This window comes from Lithobates pipiens, unplaced genomic scaffold (assembly GCF_037356315.1).
Source record: "Lithobates pipiens isolate NorthernLeopardFrog02 unplaced genomic scaffold, aLitPip1_a1.2 Scaffold_10, whole genome shotgun sequence".
In the NCBI taxonomy this organism is placed as follows: Eukaryota; Metazoa; Chordata; class Amphibia; order Anura; family Ranidae; genus Lithobates; species Lithobates pipiens.
Genome location: NW_027507686.1, coordinates 227,780,933 through 227,799,270, shown reverse-complemented (window position 1 = coordinate 227,799,270; position 18,338 = coordinate 227,780,933). Strand labels below are relative to the sequence as shown.

Genomic DNA, 18,338 nt, shown 5'->3' with positions numbered 1-18,338 from the left:
CCCCTCCATGTCCCCCTCTGTTCTGCTGTCCCACTCCTTTCTTCCTCCGTGTCCCCCTCCTTTCTTTCTCTGTGTCACTCTCCATTCTGCTGCTGTCCCCCTCTGTTCTGCTCCTGTCCCCCTCTGTTCTGCTCCTGTCCCCCTCCAGTTTTCCTCCGTGTCCCCCTCCTTCCTTTTCTGTATGGACAGAGTCAGTGATTACTGACTCTGTCCATTCACATAACTGAATTGTAACATTGTAACCTCCTGTGATTATGATGTCTCAGTTTATGAATGGAGAGGATGAATGGAGAGGAGCCGCTGTCTTCTCTCCATTAATTTTCAGTGCAGCTGAGGCTGTAGAGAAAGGAACTGGGGAATTTCTATCCTCAGTCTCTTTCTCTGTCTCAAGGGGAGATATTAGGGGTCTAAGACCCCTTATATCTCACCAAAGCCCCCCAACAGGGCTGATTAGAAAAAAAAGTATTGCAATAAATAATTAAATAAAAATAAAAATTATTGTTAAAAATAATAAAAATTATTACCCCCCCCCCCCCCCCCCAGAAAAAAAAGAAAGCATTGTAAAAAAAAAAAAAACACTGTCGCTGACATGAAAAAAAAGTTTTGGTTATCGGTGAGTACTTGAAAAAAGTATCACTACTTGTACTCGATCTTAAAAAAAAGTGGTATCGGGACAACCCTAGAAGCAGTCAATGCTGATTTGAGCATAGAGGCCCCAAATTAGTTTCCGGGTACTCCAGAGCTCCAAAGTTGGTGCTGGGCAGAGGTTGGTAGGATGGCCACCTCCTCTCCCTGGTCCTTGGCCTGCCACTGGGGTGGGGGAAAGGCTTCCTCTCCTCACTTCATCTCGGACTGCTACTGGAGAGTGAGGACGGCTACCTCCCTCTCCCTTCAGCTCAGACTGCCGCTGGGGACTTAGGACGGGTTCCTCTCCCTCCCTGCACATCGGATTGTCGCTGGGGAGGTTATGAAAATAAAAGTAACTTTTTATTAAGACCATATATTAAATTAAAGACATTTTTATATATATTTGGTCTGGCTAGGCATTATTGACTCCTGGTCATTAAAGGATTTTCTGTCCATGCCTCCAATATTTGCGCTCTCTCTCTACTGTTCTTTTGCAATTTTCACGATTGGTGACAGCATCACTTTAAGTACTGATGCAAGTGTAGCACAGGAAAGCGTGGAAGAGTAGAAAGTAAACGTATTAACCAGTGGATATGATGTCACCTGCAGGCTGACTATCGCTGCCGCTAACCCTCACATAAAGCAAGATTTCTTAGCAGGGTTTTTCAAGTTGAGAAAGTTTTGAAATGTAAATTCACAAATCGCCTTAAAAAATCCAGCTGAATGAAAAGCTTCAAAAAGCACATTTGTACTGCGGCAGTCAGTCTTCTCCAGGGATGCTGTTCTCTACACTTCCCACAACTGAGATTTTACACTTCAAATAATTTATTTTAAACTTTGTGCAACCTTTCCTTTGCCAGAGGAGACAGTGATACCTTGGGTGTTTGTTATCCCCATGGCGGTATGAATATGTTTAATTTATTATCTTAAAAACAAATGACGTGTGCTGTCATTTAGAAATGAGGGACCAGATGCAAAAAAGATCATATACGATGATGTTTGATATGAAGAGTGTTTTCAGTACTTGCACCATAATTTAAAAAAAAAATTTAAATTATAAAAAATAGTAAAGTGGTAGTGCAGACTTTACTATTTATTACTTTGGCTGTGTCACCTGCCTTCTTAGTGGGACAAACATCAGCAGCTCTGTGGTATTTTTTTAAATAAGTGAGCCAGAAACTGATAACTGCAAAACAAAACCCCAGTTAGGTAACTGCAAGTTTATCCTTATAACTGGATGGGCGGTAGTAATCAAAAACTTGTATTTTGATAACTTTATGAGGTAAATACGTATAATAGTAGTGTTAAAACACTGTTGTCTTTTTGAACAAAGTTAAAATAAAATGTACCTGCAATAGAAGATTTATACAAATCTGTTGCTGTCCATTTGCAGTAGCCCGTGGGCCACTGGTTGGGCACCCCTGGTATAAACAATCTTTTATTGCAGGGAACTTTTTATACTTTTGAGAATTGATTTTCTTTATTTCAAATGTTTATGACAATTGAGTTGCTTTAATTCTTTCTTGGAATATTTTGCAGGACTTTATAATTCCAGAAAAAGGGAGAGTGTTGGGGAAACTCTAACACAGCTTATAGGATGTATGGTTTAATGTGTTAATTTAAAAAAAAAAAGTTTTTTTTCAGTCCAAATCAAAATGTTAAATTGTCCCAGATGGACAGCTTTACCCTCAGAAAACTCAATGCTAGTAAGCACAAAAGATGTTTTCATGCATTTACAGACTTACCGTATATACTCGAGTATAAGCCGAGATTTTCAGCCTCTTTTTTGAGGCTGAAAGTGCCCCCCTCGGCTTATACTCGAGTCATCGCTGTCTGCCCGCTCGATCAGCGTGTCGAGCAGACAGACAGCGGCCATTCTGATTCAAAAGCCGCGCCTCCGGCTCCCCCTTCGCCTGTGATAGGCGGAACACTGAATTTCCCAGCAGCCTGTGTTCCGCCTATCACGGACTTCGTATCATCCTCGTACTACGGACGAGGATGATACGACGTCTGTGATAGGCGGAACACAGGCTGCTGGGAAATTCAGTGTTCCGCCTATCACAGGCGAAGGCGGCGGCGCAGCTTTTGAATTTTACAATGGCCGCCGACGAACGAAGAGGGCACGGGACGGAGGCAAGGCACAGGACGGCACGGCACGGGACGGGACGGGACGGGACCGGAGGCAAGGCACGGCGGCGAGGCACGGCGGCGAGGCACGGAGGCAAGGAGGCTCGGCACGGGACGGAGGCTCGGGACAAAGGCTCAGGACACAGGTAGGCTGGACACACACACACACACACACACACACACACACACACACACACACACACACAGGGATGGATGGATGGATGGAGACACACACACACAGGGATGGACGGACACACAGGGATGGACGGACACACAGGGATGGACGGACACACAGGGATGGACGGACACACACACAGGGATGGACAGGCATGTCTTACCCTCGGCTTATACACGAGTCAATAAGTTTGCCAGTTTTTTTGGGGGTAAATTGGGGGCCTCGGCTTATATTCGGGTCGGCCTATACTCGAGTATATACGGTACTTTGTATTTGGATTATTATATCATCTGTCCATGGACACTGGGTGCTAGTTACCTTTTTTTTTATTATTATTTTCACTGCATATATTGGAGGACATAATGCTGCTTTGGATCATTACCACCTGGAGGAGTAGGATGTTAGGATAAACAGAAAAAACAAGAGACAGCCCAGGGGTGGCCCAGTGCAGGAACACGTATTTAAACTCACAAGCAGAGGTAAAACGAGGTAATAGTCAATAAGCAGCTTCACATTCAGACTTTTGATACTGAGTTTCCAACTGTCACCACACTGTGTGAACGTACGTGGTCCCACTTCCCCAGTCAGATGTACACTCACCAGCTAATATTGCCTCATACTCTCGTGTTTAGGCAAAAAGAGCAGTCAGCACACTAACTTACAGCGATATTCCAATGGATGATGGTCCAAAGATTATCGTGATATGCAAAGAAAATAAACTCCAAAAAGTGTGATACAGTTTAAAAAGTTTATTAAACAAACAATCCTTGCACCACCAGCCTAGTGGTAGTGCACTTACCAGAAGGTGATGAAATAGTCTCATTGGTTTCATGTAGGATGCCAGAGATATCATAAATAGCGGCAAGCATAAGAAGTTTCAAATTCCGCTCGTTTTCCTCATACAAACACTCGGAACATCACTTCCGGTGGTACGTCATCGTCACTTCTGGTTGCAGTACAGCTATGGTCGGTGCGTTTCGTCATACCGACTTCGATCCCAGGACGAAGTCGGTATGGCGAAACACGCAACAGGAAGTGACGATCGGGTACCACCGGAAGTGACGTTCCGAGTGTTTGGATGAGGAAATCGAGCTGAATTTGAAACTTCTTATGCTTGCCTCATAAGACAGCCGGCAACATTGATCATTGTATTTTGATGGCAAGGAGGGCTTCCTGCTGTCAGAATACGATACCACAGCAAGAGGGATTCCTCCATCCACATCAAATGTGTATCTGGGGGAAAAGAGGCATCTTCTTTAGTTCAACCCACTGGTTGAGCAAAAAAAAAAATGCATAATGCAAGGGCTGCCTTAGACTTCCTAGAAGAAAATCTGTGACTAAAGTCCTAATTCTTAGATGTGGGGCGAATAACTTTTTTCACAATGTGGGCATACACCACCAGCAGGGGCCATCTCTGTGCTGTCTTCTGTTATAATAATAAAGCCACATTGCCAGCAAAAAACAAGTATTATTTTTATTCTATAACTAAACAGCTGGAGGTTTGGGAAAGGCACACTTTTTTTTTTTTTTATAGAAGATGCCATGCTCTGAGTATTTCTCCTCTTTTGCACAGCTTTGAATTATCACTATAGAGGTGAGGGTCACACAACGTGGTCTGGTATTGTATTTTATTTTTTTCCGATTCCGTTAAATGTTTTGGAGGCAATTACAAAAATTGCAAAATAATAGAAGAGAGAGGCCACAACTGGCCCCAGATTGGTCACACAGGACCATCAGAAGAAAAGAAGTATCTCCACCCCTAACACAGGATAGTTAAAAACCATATAGACAATGGACCAGAAAACATGGCTTGCAGGGCTAAACAGAAGCCTATGGAGCACTATTTTCAAAACATAGACTAGCATATTTTAATCATAGACAAACTCCAATGAGCATCTTGATGGCTGTGGCAGTGAAGCTGACAGGACCCTAGAAAGCAGAAACTCACATGTGTAGTAGGGAAACGTAATCAGTGCAAAATCTGAAAGGAAGGACTATGCATTTGAAGCTTCCATTGATGTCCAGCTGCTCCAAACTTTTTCAAACTTCCATAGAGAGCCCCAGTTTACATGCAAAGCCATATAAAATGGTAGTGCTGCGTTCACCAATCCTTTCTATAACTGCCACAATGGGTGCATAGGTTTTTCCAGTGTAACAGGGTTGCTTTACCAGCATAGAACAGGATTACTCTCAGCAGCATTTTATGTGTCACAGTATTGACTAGACCCTCTACTAGGCCCAAAATACAGACTGGAATGGATAGAAGGACAAGGAAGGTTGTGATTTTCAGAATGAATTTAGTGACATCCATAAAAAATTGTTAAATTAAGGGGCACTGCCAAAAAATGTGTGCAAAATTAGCTGGAGCAAAACGAAACAGTCCCATGTGTTGTCCCCCTGTAAGTCAGGGACCTCAACAACCCACTTTGTTCTACAATGTTCACGTGGGTGAGGGCCTGCCTGGGAACAATTTTTTATATACAAGACCCCTTTCACACTGAGGCGCTTTTCAGACATTTTAACACTAAAAATAGCTCCTGAAAAGCACCTCTCATGCCTCCCCAGTGTGAAAGCCTGAGTGCTTTCACACTGGGGCGGTGCGCTTGCAGGACGGGGAAAAAAGTCCTGCAAGCAGCATCTTTGGAATGCATGGGCAGCGCTTTGGAAGCGCCATAACAGGGGCGCTTTTAACCCTTTCTTCGGCCACTAGTGGGGATTAAATGCACCCTGCTATCGGCCGAAAAGCACAGCTGAAGTGACAGTAAAGCACCGCTTAAAGTAGCAGTGCTTTACCGCCAATGGACCCGCTGCCCCATTATGAAAGTACCCAAAGAGATAGTGGTTTTAGCAGAGAACCAGAATGCAACAGTGTCTCCAAATAGGAGAGCTAAGTCACTAGAGCAAGGCTGGCCATACAATGTACGATTTTCATGTACAACCTTCCTTTAGATTTACCAAAACCATATAATATGAGGTCAAACCTAAACACTTTCAATTTGTATGCAATCAGGCAGGCCCTTGCATTACATTGAAGGTAAATCTAAAGGAAATTGAATAAGAAATGTGTTTGCTGTATGGCCAGATCAATGTAAACAAATTGCAAGATAAAGCCGTGAAGTAATTGTAAATACTGAAAAAAGTACCAACTGGGAAGTGCATGTTTACTCTTTAAGCTGCACAATGGCCACCAGGCTGATATAATAATACCTGTGGGTACAGGATACTATGGGTTTGATTCCATGCTTTTATAGTTTCATAGAGCCAGGAACACAATGCAGTGCCCCGAAGTCCCCTGAAGAGTAAGTACTTCAGACTTTCATAGGTGCCTGTTTGGGATGCTGCCACTGTACTAGAAGCTGCCCTCTTGCCCCCCATTAACCATCTGCAGTCAAAGACTATTTGTCTGGCCAAAAACTATTTGTAAAGATCAGGCAATGTCAGGCCTTCCTGGCCCATAGGTTCTTGCAGTGCCCGGAGTCAAATTCTAGGGTGTGAGGATAGCCAAAAGAAGAAGCTGAATAGCCCTTTAACCTTTAAAATAAGTATACAGTATCCATACTGTGGTATGTCACAGATAATAGAGGAATCTTCAGTTTCAGTAGAATAATCCTACCTATTAAGGACAGTGGAAGATGTGCTGTGTGCTGGGATCTAACTGAAAAATTGGACCAGTTCACTGTCAACCTGGGAGTATCCTATGAACTCAAATATCCGAAGGATTACCGGTAGTGAGGGGCCTGTAGCATTAAAAAAAAAGCAAGTTGTCAGCATGCAAGGCTATACATTCCCTGATCCCCCACTTTGAGTGCCTGCACCACAGGTGATGATCTAAGTGCTATGGATATAGGCTCAGTCATCATATCGAATAACAATTGTGACAGTGGACAACCTTAATGCCGCTTACACATGACCGGACTTTGACAGACTTGGTCCGGCGGACTGTAATCTGTCAGACAATTCGATCATGCGTGGGTTTCAGCGGATTTTTTCTTCCCAAAAATCTTGCGGACCTAGAAATAAAACTTGCTTCAAATCTTTCTGACAGACTCGAGTCCGGTCGTCTGTGTGCTAGTCCCACGGACTAAAACCGACGCTAGGGCAGCTATTGGCTACTGGCTATGAACTTCCTTATTCTACGTCATCACGTTCTAATCAGTCAGACTTTGTTGGAGTGATCGTGTGTGGCCAAGTCTATTTGTTTGAAAGTCCGTTGGATTGTCCGCCAAACCAACTGCGTTGAAAAGTCCAGTCATGTCTACGGGGCATTACTAGTGCCTCAAAGAATAACGAAATATGAAGACAGAGTTTGTCGGATTTTCAGGGCCTCCCTGGGGTGTTTGTATAGCAGGCCAATCCAAAAGCCATAAAGTCAACTGAAAGCTCATATGATGCATTACCTTGACCATATAAGTCTAGTCTATGGAGTCAAAAGCCTTTTCTATATCAACTAAGACTACTGACTTCGTCCCTACATTAGGATGGGAAAAAAGTCCCTGGAGATTAGTGTCTTATGACTAATGAGGAATGACTGGTCTTTTCAATGTTGAAATAACAAAACTATCTACAGTGGGTATAGAAAAGAATAGCCCCCCCCCCCCCCTTTAAAAATAATTGCTTTGCAGCCTGAAGTGAAGACAGGCACAATTTTTGTTTTACCCAGCTGTATTTACTAGTGCACTTTGTAACATCCAAGTAAAAGTAAAAGATAACACCAACAAGAAAAAATCCCCCAAAAAAATAAAATCTGTGAGTTTTAAAAAGTATCACCCCCTCGTGTCAGTATTTTGTTGAACCACCTTTTGCTTTAAATTACAGTCTTTATTCTGTTGGGATGTCTCTACTAACTTTGCACATCTGCCTGCTCTTCTTTGCAGAACTGCTCAAGTTTAGTTCAATTTGACGGTGACTGTGGAATGACTTGTGTCTTCAAGTCATTCCACAGATTTTCAATGGGGTTTAAGTCTGGGCTCTGACTAAGCCATGCAAGGACATTTACTTTTTTCTCCTTCAACCACTGTGTGCTAATTGTTGCTGTGTGTGCTTTGAGTCATTGTCATGTTAGAAGGTAAACCTTCTTCCCATTGATAACTTTATAGCAAAGGGCAGCAGGTTTTCCTCAAGAATTTGATGGTATATTGTACCATCCATTTTTCCTTCTATACTGACAGGTGATCTAATCCCTGCTGCAGAGAAACACCCCGTAACAGGATATTACTCTCTCCATGCTTTACTGTAGGCATGGTGTTATTTTGGATGGTGAGCTGTATTGGATTTCCAACAGACATTGTTTGGTGTTGAGGTATAATATAATTTTAATCTCACCCGATCATAACACCTTTTGCCATGTGGCCTCAGAATTTTCAAGGTGCATTTTGGCAAAGCTCAGTCGCAATTGTACGTGACCTTTCGGCGTGGCTTTTTTCTTGCAACCCTCCGATACAAGGCACGTTTGTGGAAAATTTGTGATATTGTGGCACCTGCACAAAATGACCACTCTTTGTCAACATGAAGGGAAAAATACATTGTGTATACAATACCCCATTAACAGAACTTGGTGGACCCTTGATGTTGGACCTGGAGTCTGCTGGAGTAGACTATATTATACTATACATCATACTATATTTGAGCCTTTTTCCTGCAGTCAGCAGGGGACCAGCTCACATCCTAACTACACATGTGGTCTGGTATTTAAATATCAGTACATTCTGTGCTTTAGCTACCAAATACGTATAAACCCCAAAAAGCTGCTGTGTATATACAATATCTCACAAACGTGAGTACACCCCTCACATTTTTGATTTCATTAACATATCAAATGTCAATATAATAAGTGTAAAAAAACATAATGACTCAAACATAAGTGCAGACAGTAAAAAAAAAAAAAGATGTAAAATCAATAGTCAAATAGATCCAAAGTCCACCCACCAATTATTCTATGCCCCACAGTGCTAATAAAGGTATTCCAAATAATTTTTTTTAGCACTGTGTGTTTTCTCTTTCCATGACCTGATATTTGCATCTCTGATCTCTCATACCACATATGGGTTTAAGGCTTAAGAGAAAACATGCGTGTAAATCCTGTATAATTGTCAAAAGTGTTTTAGATTTTCCAACATATTTAAAAATCCTTCAGTGATAATTCCCTTTCCTCCACAGTAAAGGAACCCATGCCTCAGTGCAGCATGATCAGTGTCACATTTGGGTATTGGTCGTGCTGAGAGGTTTTCTCACTGTTTTTCCCTGTGAAAGGTGGATTTTAGTCATCATGGGCAGCACACTTGCTTTTCAAACACCTTTATATATATACTGTACAGTGGCGGAACTACCGCCATAGCAACCCATGCAAGCGCTATGGGGCCCGCAGCCGAGTGGGGCCCGGCAGAGGCATCTCTCTAATTAGGCAATTAGGCTACTTGAAGAGCCGCCTCTGCTGAAAAATGTCGCCGCTGCATTAAGCTCCGGCCAGCAGCAGGTTGCCTGTGATCTCCACAGCCAAGCAGTGGAGAGAGGGATCGGAGCGTGGCTGTCTTGGGGAGGAGGCAGGGCCAGCGCTGTGTTGTCTTAGGGAGGAGAAGGGGAGGAGATTCCAGCAGTCTGGGCACAATTCCCTCTGCTCCGGAAACACAGATCGCGCCCTCCCCTCCTCCCCAGCCATTACCCCCCCACCACTGGAGTGCTCAGTGGAGCGCTCCTCACACACCCCGGAGGAGGCATCTGGCTGAAAAGGGGAGGAAGGTACCGCGGAGGGGGCCTCACGAGCGCTGTATGGAGCCGATCTGACAGAAGGGAAGGTAGGAAAGAAGAGGTGTCTGGGCTGCCCCTCTCTGGGGCTGCCAATCAGTGCTGGTAGGGGGGGGGGGGATAAGGGGCTCCAGCTGCAGAGAGCGGCAAAGCTATCACCATACCACAACCTTTTCTGCAGCCAGCGACCACCAACATTTTTTTTTATTAGAGAGAGCCACCCCCCATACATTTTCCTGCAGCATCCCTTAGCCACAGCCAGACTGATCTTTATAGCCATCCCTGCCCCATCCCCCCCACTCCATTCCTCCTGATCATGTGTCATTAACAGTAAGGGCAGCTCAGTCTTGTGTCAGTGTCCCAGTGTGTCCACCTGTGATTGGCAGCCCCTGACCCCTCCCTTCACCCTGCCTTTAACCATGCCCTTACCCCTGCCTATGCAAGACTCTACTGGGGGTGGATTGGGACGGATGCTCCGCATCCTGTGCTGGCACTGCCTGCTGATTGGCTTCTCTGCTGCTACCTCCCACACTGACACCAGCACCAAGATAGAGAGCACCGACACCAGCACCGATATAGAGAACACTGACACCAGCACTAAGAGAGCACTGACACCAGCACCAAGATACAGAATGCTGACACCAGCAAAAAGATAAAGAGCCCTGACACCAGCACCGAGATAGAGAGCACGGACACCAGCACCGAGATAGAGAGCACGGACACCAGCACCGAGATAGAGAGCACGGACACCAGCACCGAGATAGAGAGCACGGACACCAGCACCGAGATAGAGAGCACGGACACCAGCACCGAGATAGAGAGCACGGACACGAGCACCGAGATAGAGAGCACTGACACGAGCACCGAGATAGAGAGCACTGACACGAGTACCGAGATAGAGAGCACAGACACGAGTACCGAGATAGAGAGCACCGACACAAGCACCGAGATAGAGAACACCGACACCAGCACCGAGATAGAGAACACCGACACCAGCACCGAGATAGAGAGCACCGACACTAGCACCGAGATAAAGAGCACCGACACTAGCACCGAGATAGAGAGCACTGACACGAGCACCGAGATAGAGAGCACTGACACGAGCACCGAGATAGAGAGCACTGACACGAGCACCGAGATGGAGAGCACTGACACGAGCACCGAGATGGAGAGCACTGACACGAGCACCGAGATTGAGGACACTGACACCAGGACCGAGATAGAGAACACTGACACCAGCACAGAGATATAGAGCACTGACACCAGCACTGAGAAAGAGAGCACTGACACTAGCACTGAAATAGAGAGTACTGACACTAGCACCGAGATAAAGAGTACTGACACCAGCACCGAGATAGAGAGCACTGACCCCAGTACTGAGATAGAGAGCACTGACCCCAGTACTGAGATAGAGGACACTGACACCAGCACTGTGATAGAGAGCACTGACACCAGCACTGTGATAGAGAGCACTGACACCAGCACCGAGATAGAGAACACTGACACCAGCACCGAGATAGAGAACACTGACACCAGCACCGAGATAGAGAACACCGACACCAGCACCGAGATAGAGAGCACCGACACCAGCACCGAGATAGAGAGCACCGACACCAGCACCGAGATAGAGAGCACTGACCCCAGCACTTTAAAGCTCTTAATATATGTAATTTATACAGTTATTTTTTTTTTATCGCTTGAATTATTTTTCCCATTATGGGCATGAGTAGGACCTCATGTCTAGGTTTTGCCTAAGGCCTCACAAAGCCTAGAGCCGCCTCTGGGGCCTGGTGAGGATGAGGAATGTACATTTACTGTTAAGCCTCCTGGGCCCCGCGAGTCCAGCCGTGTCCCGACACACGCAGCCACATGCAGCAGAGAGCAGAGTGGGCGGGGCAGAATGCTCAAGTGCGCCTGTGAAGGGGCATCATTTTCGGCCCATGAGGAGGGTCTGGAGTCTGGAGAGGTGTTAGGAAGGGAGGGGGAGACTGTCATCTGTTTTGCTATTTTTGTGAAGAAAGTGGTTGCTATATTTTTTCATTAGGATAATTTCGGCACAAAGAGAGGGGGAGCAATGCCAGGTTCAAGGGTGCAGAATTCTGAGACTTTTTTAGAGAGATTTAACATCACTTTCTGCCCTGCTGAAGAATTTTTTACAGACAGGAAGTGCGGGGAAATTATTTGAATGGAGCCTGGATTGACATACAAACCTAACTGTAGTTCTTATCCTTCCCTAATCCATGCAAAACTTTTTTGACTTTATTTACACTACATTGTACTGAATGTAACCGGTAGATTTTATTGGCAGTGTTTTTGTTTTGTTGTTCGAAATTAATATAAGCTGTTGCCTGGGTACTGTGCCACGAGTGTGGTAATCTGTTGTTCAATGGCATTAGTTCATTTTTTTTGGGGGGGGGGGCCATACAACATTTTGCTATGGGGCCCTGTGATTTCTAGTTACGCCCCTGATACTGTACATACATACACAAAAAGACAGTGATTTGGTTTGTTTGTTTCCCCTCCTCTGATGCTTGCAGTCCTCACGCTCTCAGTAGTAGGTTCTTTCTGAACATAAATAGCCTCATAGTCAAGCTTTCATGTACTCCTCCAGGAAGCTGTCTGAGGAAGCAGACTTATGGAATCAGAATTGTATTTCTAACAGATACTTTTATAAAGCATAAACACAAATTTATGCTTAAAGTGGTTGAAAACCCTCCCCAGTGACCTAGAACAAGGCTTACCTATAGGTAGTGGAAATATCTCCTAAACGTGCGCCGTTTAGGAGTTTTTTTACTTGTAGTGCACCGATGATGTAATCAGCGCAGGCGCTGTGAAGAAACGGATCTCTGTGCCATTTCTTTCCCAGCGTGTGCCGTTACTGACGGCTCCCGTGAGCATGCGCAGGAGTGATGTCACACGGATCCGGCCAGTCACAGAGTGCTTGGCCCCCGGAAGGTAGAGCGGCAAAGATGGACGCAGCCTGCACAGGGGACAGCGATGGATTCATTTGCAGGTAAGTGTGACATAATGGGCTAGTATGCGCTGCAAACTAGCCCATTATGCTTTTAATTTGCAGGGAGCAAAAGAGGAAGTAAAACCCATCAGGGTTTACTTCCTTTTTAAGACCTTTGTGTTTACTCCAGTTAAAAAACATCATAGCCGTAGAGGCTTATGGAAGAGGATGGGATAAAAGCCGTTAAAGAATTGGATCTGTTGGGAATTAAAGAATAAACTTGATTAACTGGTTAGGGCACTCCATATTATACTCCAATTTGCTCGGCCAATAACTGTATAATCTAGTATTACCTGTGCAATCCTTGATCTTTGCACTGATTTACCATGTCTTATTCTGCACTTGTCTGTCTGTGTGGAGGTGACAATTTTGGTAGAGGTAGGGTTTTTGCTTCATCAAAGCGCCCAGCAAGGAGAACCTTCAGCAATACAGTAGTGAGCTCATTGTACCTTACTTCAAACTTTCTGAAGCTAGATGGTAGAGACAACAATTCCTTCGCTCTAACACTGCAGATGTACAGCTATGAGGTTTTAACAGTTAAAGTGGTTCTAAATTCTCAAGGTTTTTTTGTTTACCCCCCCCATGCCTCTTAATACTTACCTGAGCCCCATTGCAATCCAGCGATGTGCATGACAGCCTCGGCTCACTTAGGCTCATCCATCCGCATTCATGCTCCATCCCTGGCACGTACATCCCCATTCATGGCCTCCACCCCTCTCTGCCAATCCCTGCATTGGCTTACACTCACCCAACGAATAAAAATAGCACTAACAATAATTTACAAAGCCATCCATAACTCTGCTTCCAGCGACATCACTAACCTAATACCAACCAAGCCACTCCTTGGTCATCCCAAGACCTCCTGTTCTCTAGCTCCTATGTCACCTCCTCCCATGCTCGCCTCCTAGATTTCTCCAGAGCTTCTCCCATCCTTTGGAATTTCCTACCCCAATCTATCCATCTCTAGATCTCTTTTGTGACATTTTTACCTACAGGTAAGCCTATAATAAGGCTTACTTGTAGATAAAATGAATATCTCCTAAACCTACACGGTTTAGGAGATATTCCCCCTGCATGCAGCCGCTCAGCGGCGCATGTGCAATGAAGGTCTGGTGTATCATGACGGACCTTGCCGGAACTGAGGACTCCCGTATGCGTGCGCGGGAGTGACGTCATTGTGGCTTCTGCTACTCTCAGCGCGGGAGCCGTGAACCCGGAAAAAACAGTGAGGTGAAAATGTCAACTCCCTCAGCTTTGACCGGGATGCAATGTGGGGACCTCGTTCTAAGGTAAGTATTTCATAAGGAGCTAGTATGCGGCATACTAGCTCATTATGCCTTTGCCTTACAGGGGTTTTTTTTGTTTTTGTTTTTTGGATTTGCGAGTATACAACTGCTTTAAAGAATACTATCCTGCTTCTAACTAATACACTGTTTTACTTCCTCCTTCAGCTTATCCCTCACAGCTTTTACCTTTTGTATCAATTGACCCTCTCTTTTAGATTGTAAGCTCATGAGCAGGGCCCGCTGATTCCTCTTGTACCAAATTGTAATGTCTACCCTTCATTTTGTTAAGCAGTTTGCAAACTGTTGGCACTATATAAATCCTGTATAATAATATTGTCTTATCCATGCCACATGATTGATCATCTGTGCGTCATCCGTGCCACATCAGTGATCATCCGTGCCACATCAGTGCTTATGCATGCCACAACAGTGCCTCACAAAAGTGTAATAGGTCGTCAAACTAGATTTGAAATGTATCTTCCTAGAACACCCTAGACGGTAACTTCCTAGACGGTGCTCCCTGCATGTTGGGCCTCTCACACATGTGGTATCCCCATACTCAGGAGTAGTAACAGAATGTATTTTAGGGTGTAATTTTTGCTATGTACATGCTGTATGTTAGATAGATCTTATAAATGAACAACTGTGTATAAAAAAAAAAGTGTGTTCATTTTCTTTACACATTTTCCAAAAACTTGTGGAAAAAAATGACATGTTCAAAAGGCTCATTATGCCTCATAGAATATGCATTTGGGGTGTTTACTTTCTAAAATGGGGTAATTTTTAGGGGCGTTTCCATTGTCCTGGTGCTCCAGGGCCTTCAAAAGTGTAAGACGAAGTCAAGAAATGATATGTGCAATTTATGTCCCTAGAACGCCTGGAGGTGCTCCTTGCACATTGGGCCTCTCTATGTGGTCAGGCTGTGTAAAAGTCTCACATGTGGTATCGCCATACACAGGAGGAGTTGCACAATGTATTTTGGGGTGTGATTTATGTTTTTGTGGGTGTAATTTATGTTCACAATTTTGTGAAAAAGAAAAACAAATCTTCATTTTGCAAAGAATTGTGGGAAAAAAATTACAACTTCAAAAAACACAAAATGCTTCTTATTAAATACTTTGGAATGTCTACTCCCTAAAAAGGTGTCATTTGGGGGGTATTTGTACTGCCCCGGTTTGTTAGGGTCTCAAGAAATGAGATACAGTACATCAGGTGTGATCAATCTTCAATGGTTGGCACCATAGCTTGTAGACTCTATAACTTTCACAAAGACCAAATAATATACACTGATTTGGGTTATTTTTACCAATTACTAATTTGCTACATTTTATAACAGAAATTAGGAAAAATATTTTTTTTTACAAAATTGTCGGAAAAAATGTCTGCTACATACAGGTCTTTGGTAAAAAACAAAATGGTATCTTGCTGTTCTTCTGCTGGACACAGCACAGGACCGCATGGGGTGCCCAGGTGTACCCCAAACCCTGAAGCAAGCTGGCAACATGCATGTACATTGCCATGCCTGCACCTGCAACCCACTCGCAGTATATTTACTGTGAGCAGTTGGCAGCAGGTTAAACTAAAAATATTGTTTTGCCAGGCAGTGGCTTTGCTGTTGTAGAAAAAGGTTTGTAAACCACAAGACTAGCTGCCCAGATAAAATATTTGGCAGATAAAATTAATATTGTATATTGTAGCTCTTTGCCCTCAGCTTCTCTTTAATAAGAAGTACATTTTTTTTTTATTTGGAAATTCTAAAAATGACCAGTCACCTCAATGGTAATGGTGTTCTCTTCTTCCTCCACAGGGGCTCAGATGCATTGAGTACAGTCTCAGGTAACAGAAATACCACAGTCACTTTCACCGTCCGTCCTGGAGCAAACCAGCCAATCACGCTACAGAACAGGACGCCCGAATACGACAGCAGGATAGTTGGTATGAGGCGAGCGCCCAGCCCTGTGGTATCTCCGGCTGAGATTATAAGAGATATCAAGCCTGGTCCACTGTCAGCGCCACCCGCCTCCATGTCTGATGTCTTTATTCTACCAACTCCGCCCCCCACTGGGGACCTCTTTGGGATGAGTATGGGGAGAAGCAGGTCCCCCTCACCTTCAATTTTACAACAGCCAATCTCCAATAAGCCTTTTTCAGCAAAGCCTGTCCATATGTGGACTAAACAAGATGTCGCCGACTGGTTGGAAAGTCTACACCTGGGAGAGCACAAGGAGATGTTTATGGACAATGAAATAGATGGAACCCACCTACCAAGCCTTCAGAAAGAAGACTTGATAGATCTGGGAGTCACAAGAGTAGGACACAGAATGAACATAGAACGAGCATTAAAACAGCTTTTGGACAGATAGAAGTACCTTGCCTTGCTTCTTCAGAATTTCTTTTCCTGACAGTTTCTTATAAGGGTCCTTAAATCACTTAAGGAAAATATAAATTTAGAAAAAAAAATCTTTACTGCAAGTTTAAATAGCTGTACAGATAATTTATAAGCACAATATTTTAAGGAGATAAGTGGCTGGTCTACTGGGCAGCCTTTGTGCCACTATAGTTGTAGAAAGAAAATGGAAAACAAAAAAAACAAACACTTTTGTGATTTAATATAATACTATTTCTGTGGAATAATTATTTGGAAAAAAAAAACTTAGTTCAGCCTTTTTAAAAAAAAAAGAAAAAAAAATCAGCCTCATTTGAATGCACATGAACCAGCTGAGCTGTGTTGTATTTTCTATCTTTCTAGAACTTCTTCAAAGAAGAATAGAGCTTTTCTCTTCAGCAGTGGGTAAAGGATAATGCAGTGGGTATTGCAAATGTAGAAAATTTCGCTGACACCCCCTTATGGAAACAAAGTCATTTGTCCCTGTACAGAGTCAGAGGGACCTGCTGTTTTTGGCCTGGTTGACCACGGCCCTCTTCTGAGACTGGACGGGGGGTCTCGATCTTACATGTTCTTCTTTTGCAGGTACTAATTTGTATCCAGGTTCATATTTATCGTTGTAATAATAAAAAAACAAAGAGAAAAAAAAAAAAAAACAAGCAAAAAGGTGTTTTATTTGAGAGTATTCTGGTTGTGTTTCCATAATCAGCTGGGTGAGACTGTATTAAATCCACTACATTTTTTTTTTCCACAATCCATTATCTTATAGTGGAAAGCTCACCTTATTACAAAAAGTGTACACAATGGTTTTTTAGCCATCATTGTCAGGGCCGGATTAACATAGGGGCTGATGGAGCTGCAGCACCAAGCCCCTGCCTTAAAATAGGCCCACCCAGCCAGCAGCATAAGCCCGATTTTTTTTTTTCCTGTCCATAAACTTCTATGGGACAGGAGAAGTGTGTGTAAATGTAGGGGTGTCTGGCTGCATCTGTGTTTGCTCACTGTGGTTATTACAATGTCACAGTGCACAGTTCCCCCCCTACACAAATGGGAGAGGCTGAATCGGCTCTGCCTTTCCCCTCCCCCTCTGTGAAGTCTGTGCAGTGAAGGAGCCGTGTGGGTGGGAAACACCGGCAGATAGAAGGTGAACAGGATATCTGTGAGTGATCAGCCTCCAGGGACCGTCCACATGTGAGCTCAGTGACTGGTTTCTTATATCCCTTTCCCTCGTTTTTAACTTTTTTCACCAGCAGTAGCTGTTATAACTGCAGCCAAAGTGTTTAGAATTGTGTCATCAGCCTGTGGTAGTGCTTGGTGGTCCCTTGTGCTTTTAGGTGGTTCACACTGATTTGCTGTGTTTTGGCCCATTGCTGGTGTATCCACAGTTTTCCTGCGTTTTACCCCCAGTCCTATAGATTTCTATTAGGTTGTTTGTTTTTTCTGCATTTTCTGAAAGCGCACCAAAATTCCTGCATGCTGCATCTTTGGCACACTGTCAGAAAATGCAGCAAAAACCTGCAACCTGATATAAATCAATAGGACTGCAGCTAAAACTGCAGATACATGAGCAGTGCAGCCAACTGCAGCACACCAGTGTGAGCCCAAAAGCTTGCACACACAACCCTGTACAACTTGGTCTAAACAAAACTCCTGGCATACAGCCATACCATCCCAGCTCAGGAGGGGTGGGAGCTCCAGGGATTTGATTGACTATGCAGGCCCTGTCTCTTCTATCCAATTGGGGAGAGTCTTGGAGGCAGTGGCAGGCTGCTGGTGGTAAGTGGCACACTGTAACTGGTGGCAGGCTGCTGTTGGCAAGTGGCACACTGTATCTGGTGGCATGCTGGTGGCAAGTGGCACACTGTATCTGGTGGCAGGCTGCTGATGGCAAGTAGCACACTATCTTGTGGAAGGCTGCTGGTTGCACACTGCTGCTGGTGGCAAGTAGCACACTATCTGGTGGAAGGCTGCTGATGGCACACT

At 44.3% G+C, this 18,338-nt stretch overlaps 1 protein-coding gene across 10 annotated transcripts in view; it reads left to right on the top strand.

The window, feature by feature from the left end:
- SHANK2 (SH3 and multiple ankyrin repeat domains 2) overlaps positions 1 to 17,011 on the top strand; it is a 1,084,923-nt gene extending 1,067,912 nt beyond the window's left edge. For all 10 annotated transcript variants that reach the window (XM_077462543.1, XM_077462526.1, XM_077462535.1 and 7 more), the window contains one exon: positions 15,777 to 17,011. In XM_077462543.1, the coding sequence (XP_077318669.1) occupies positions 15,777 to 16,332 (556 nt within the window). In that variant the 3' untranslated portion in view covers positions 16,333 to 17,011. The remainder of the gene's footprint in view (positions 1 to 15,776) is intronic.
- Positions 17,012 to 18,338: the final 1,327 nt, after the last annotated feature.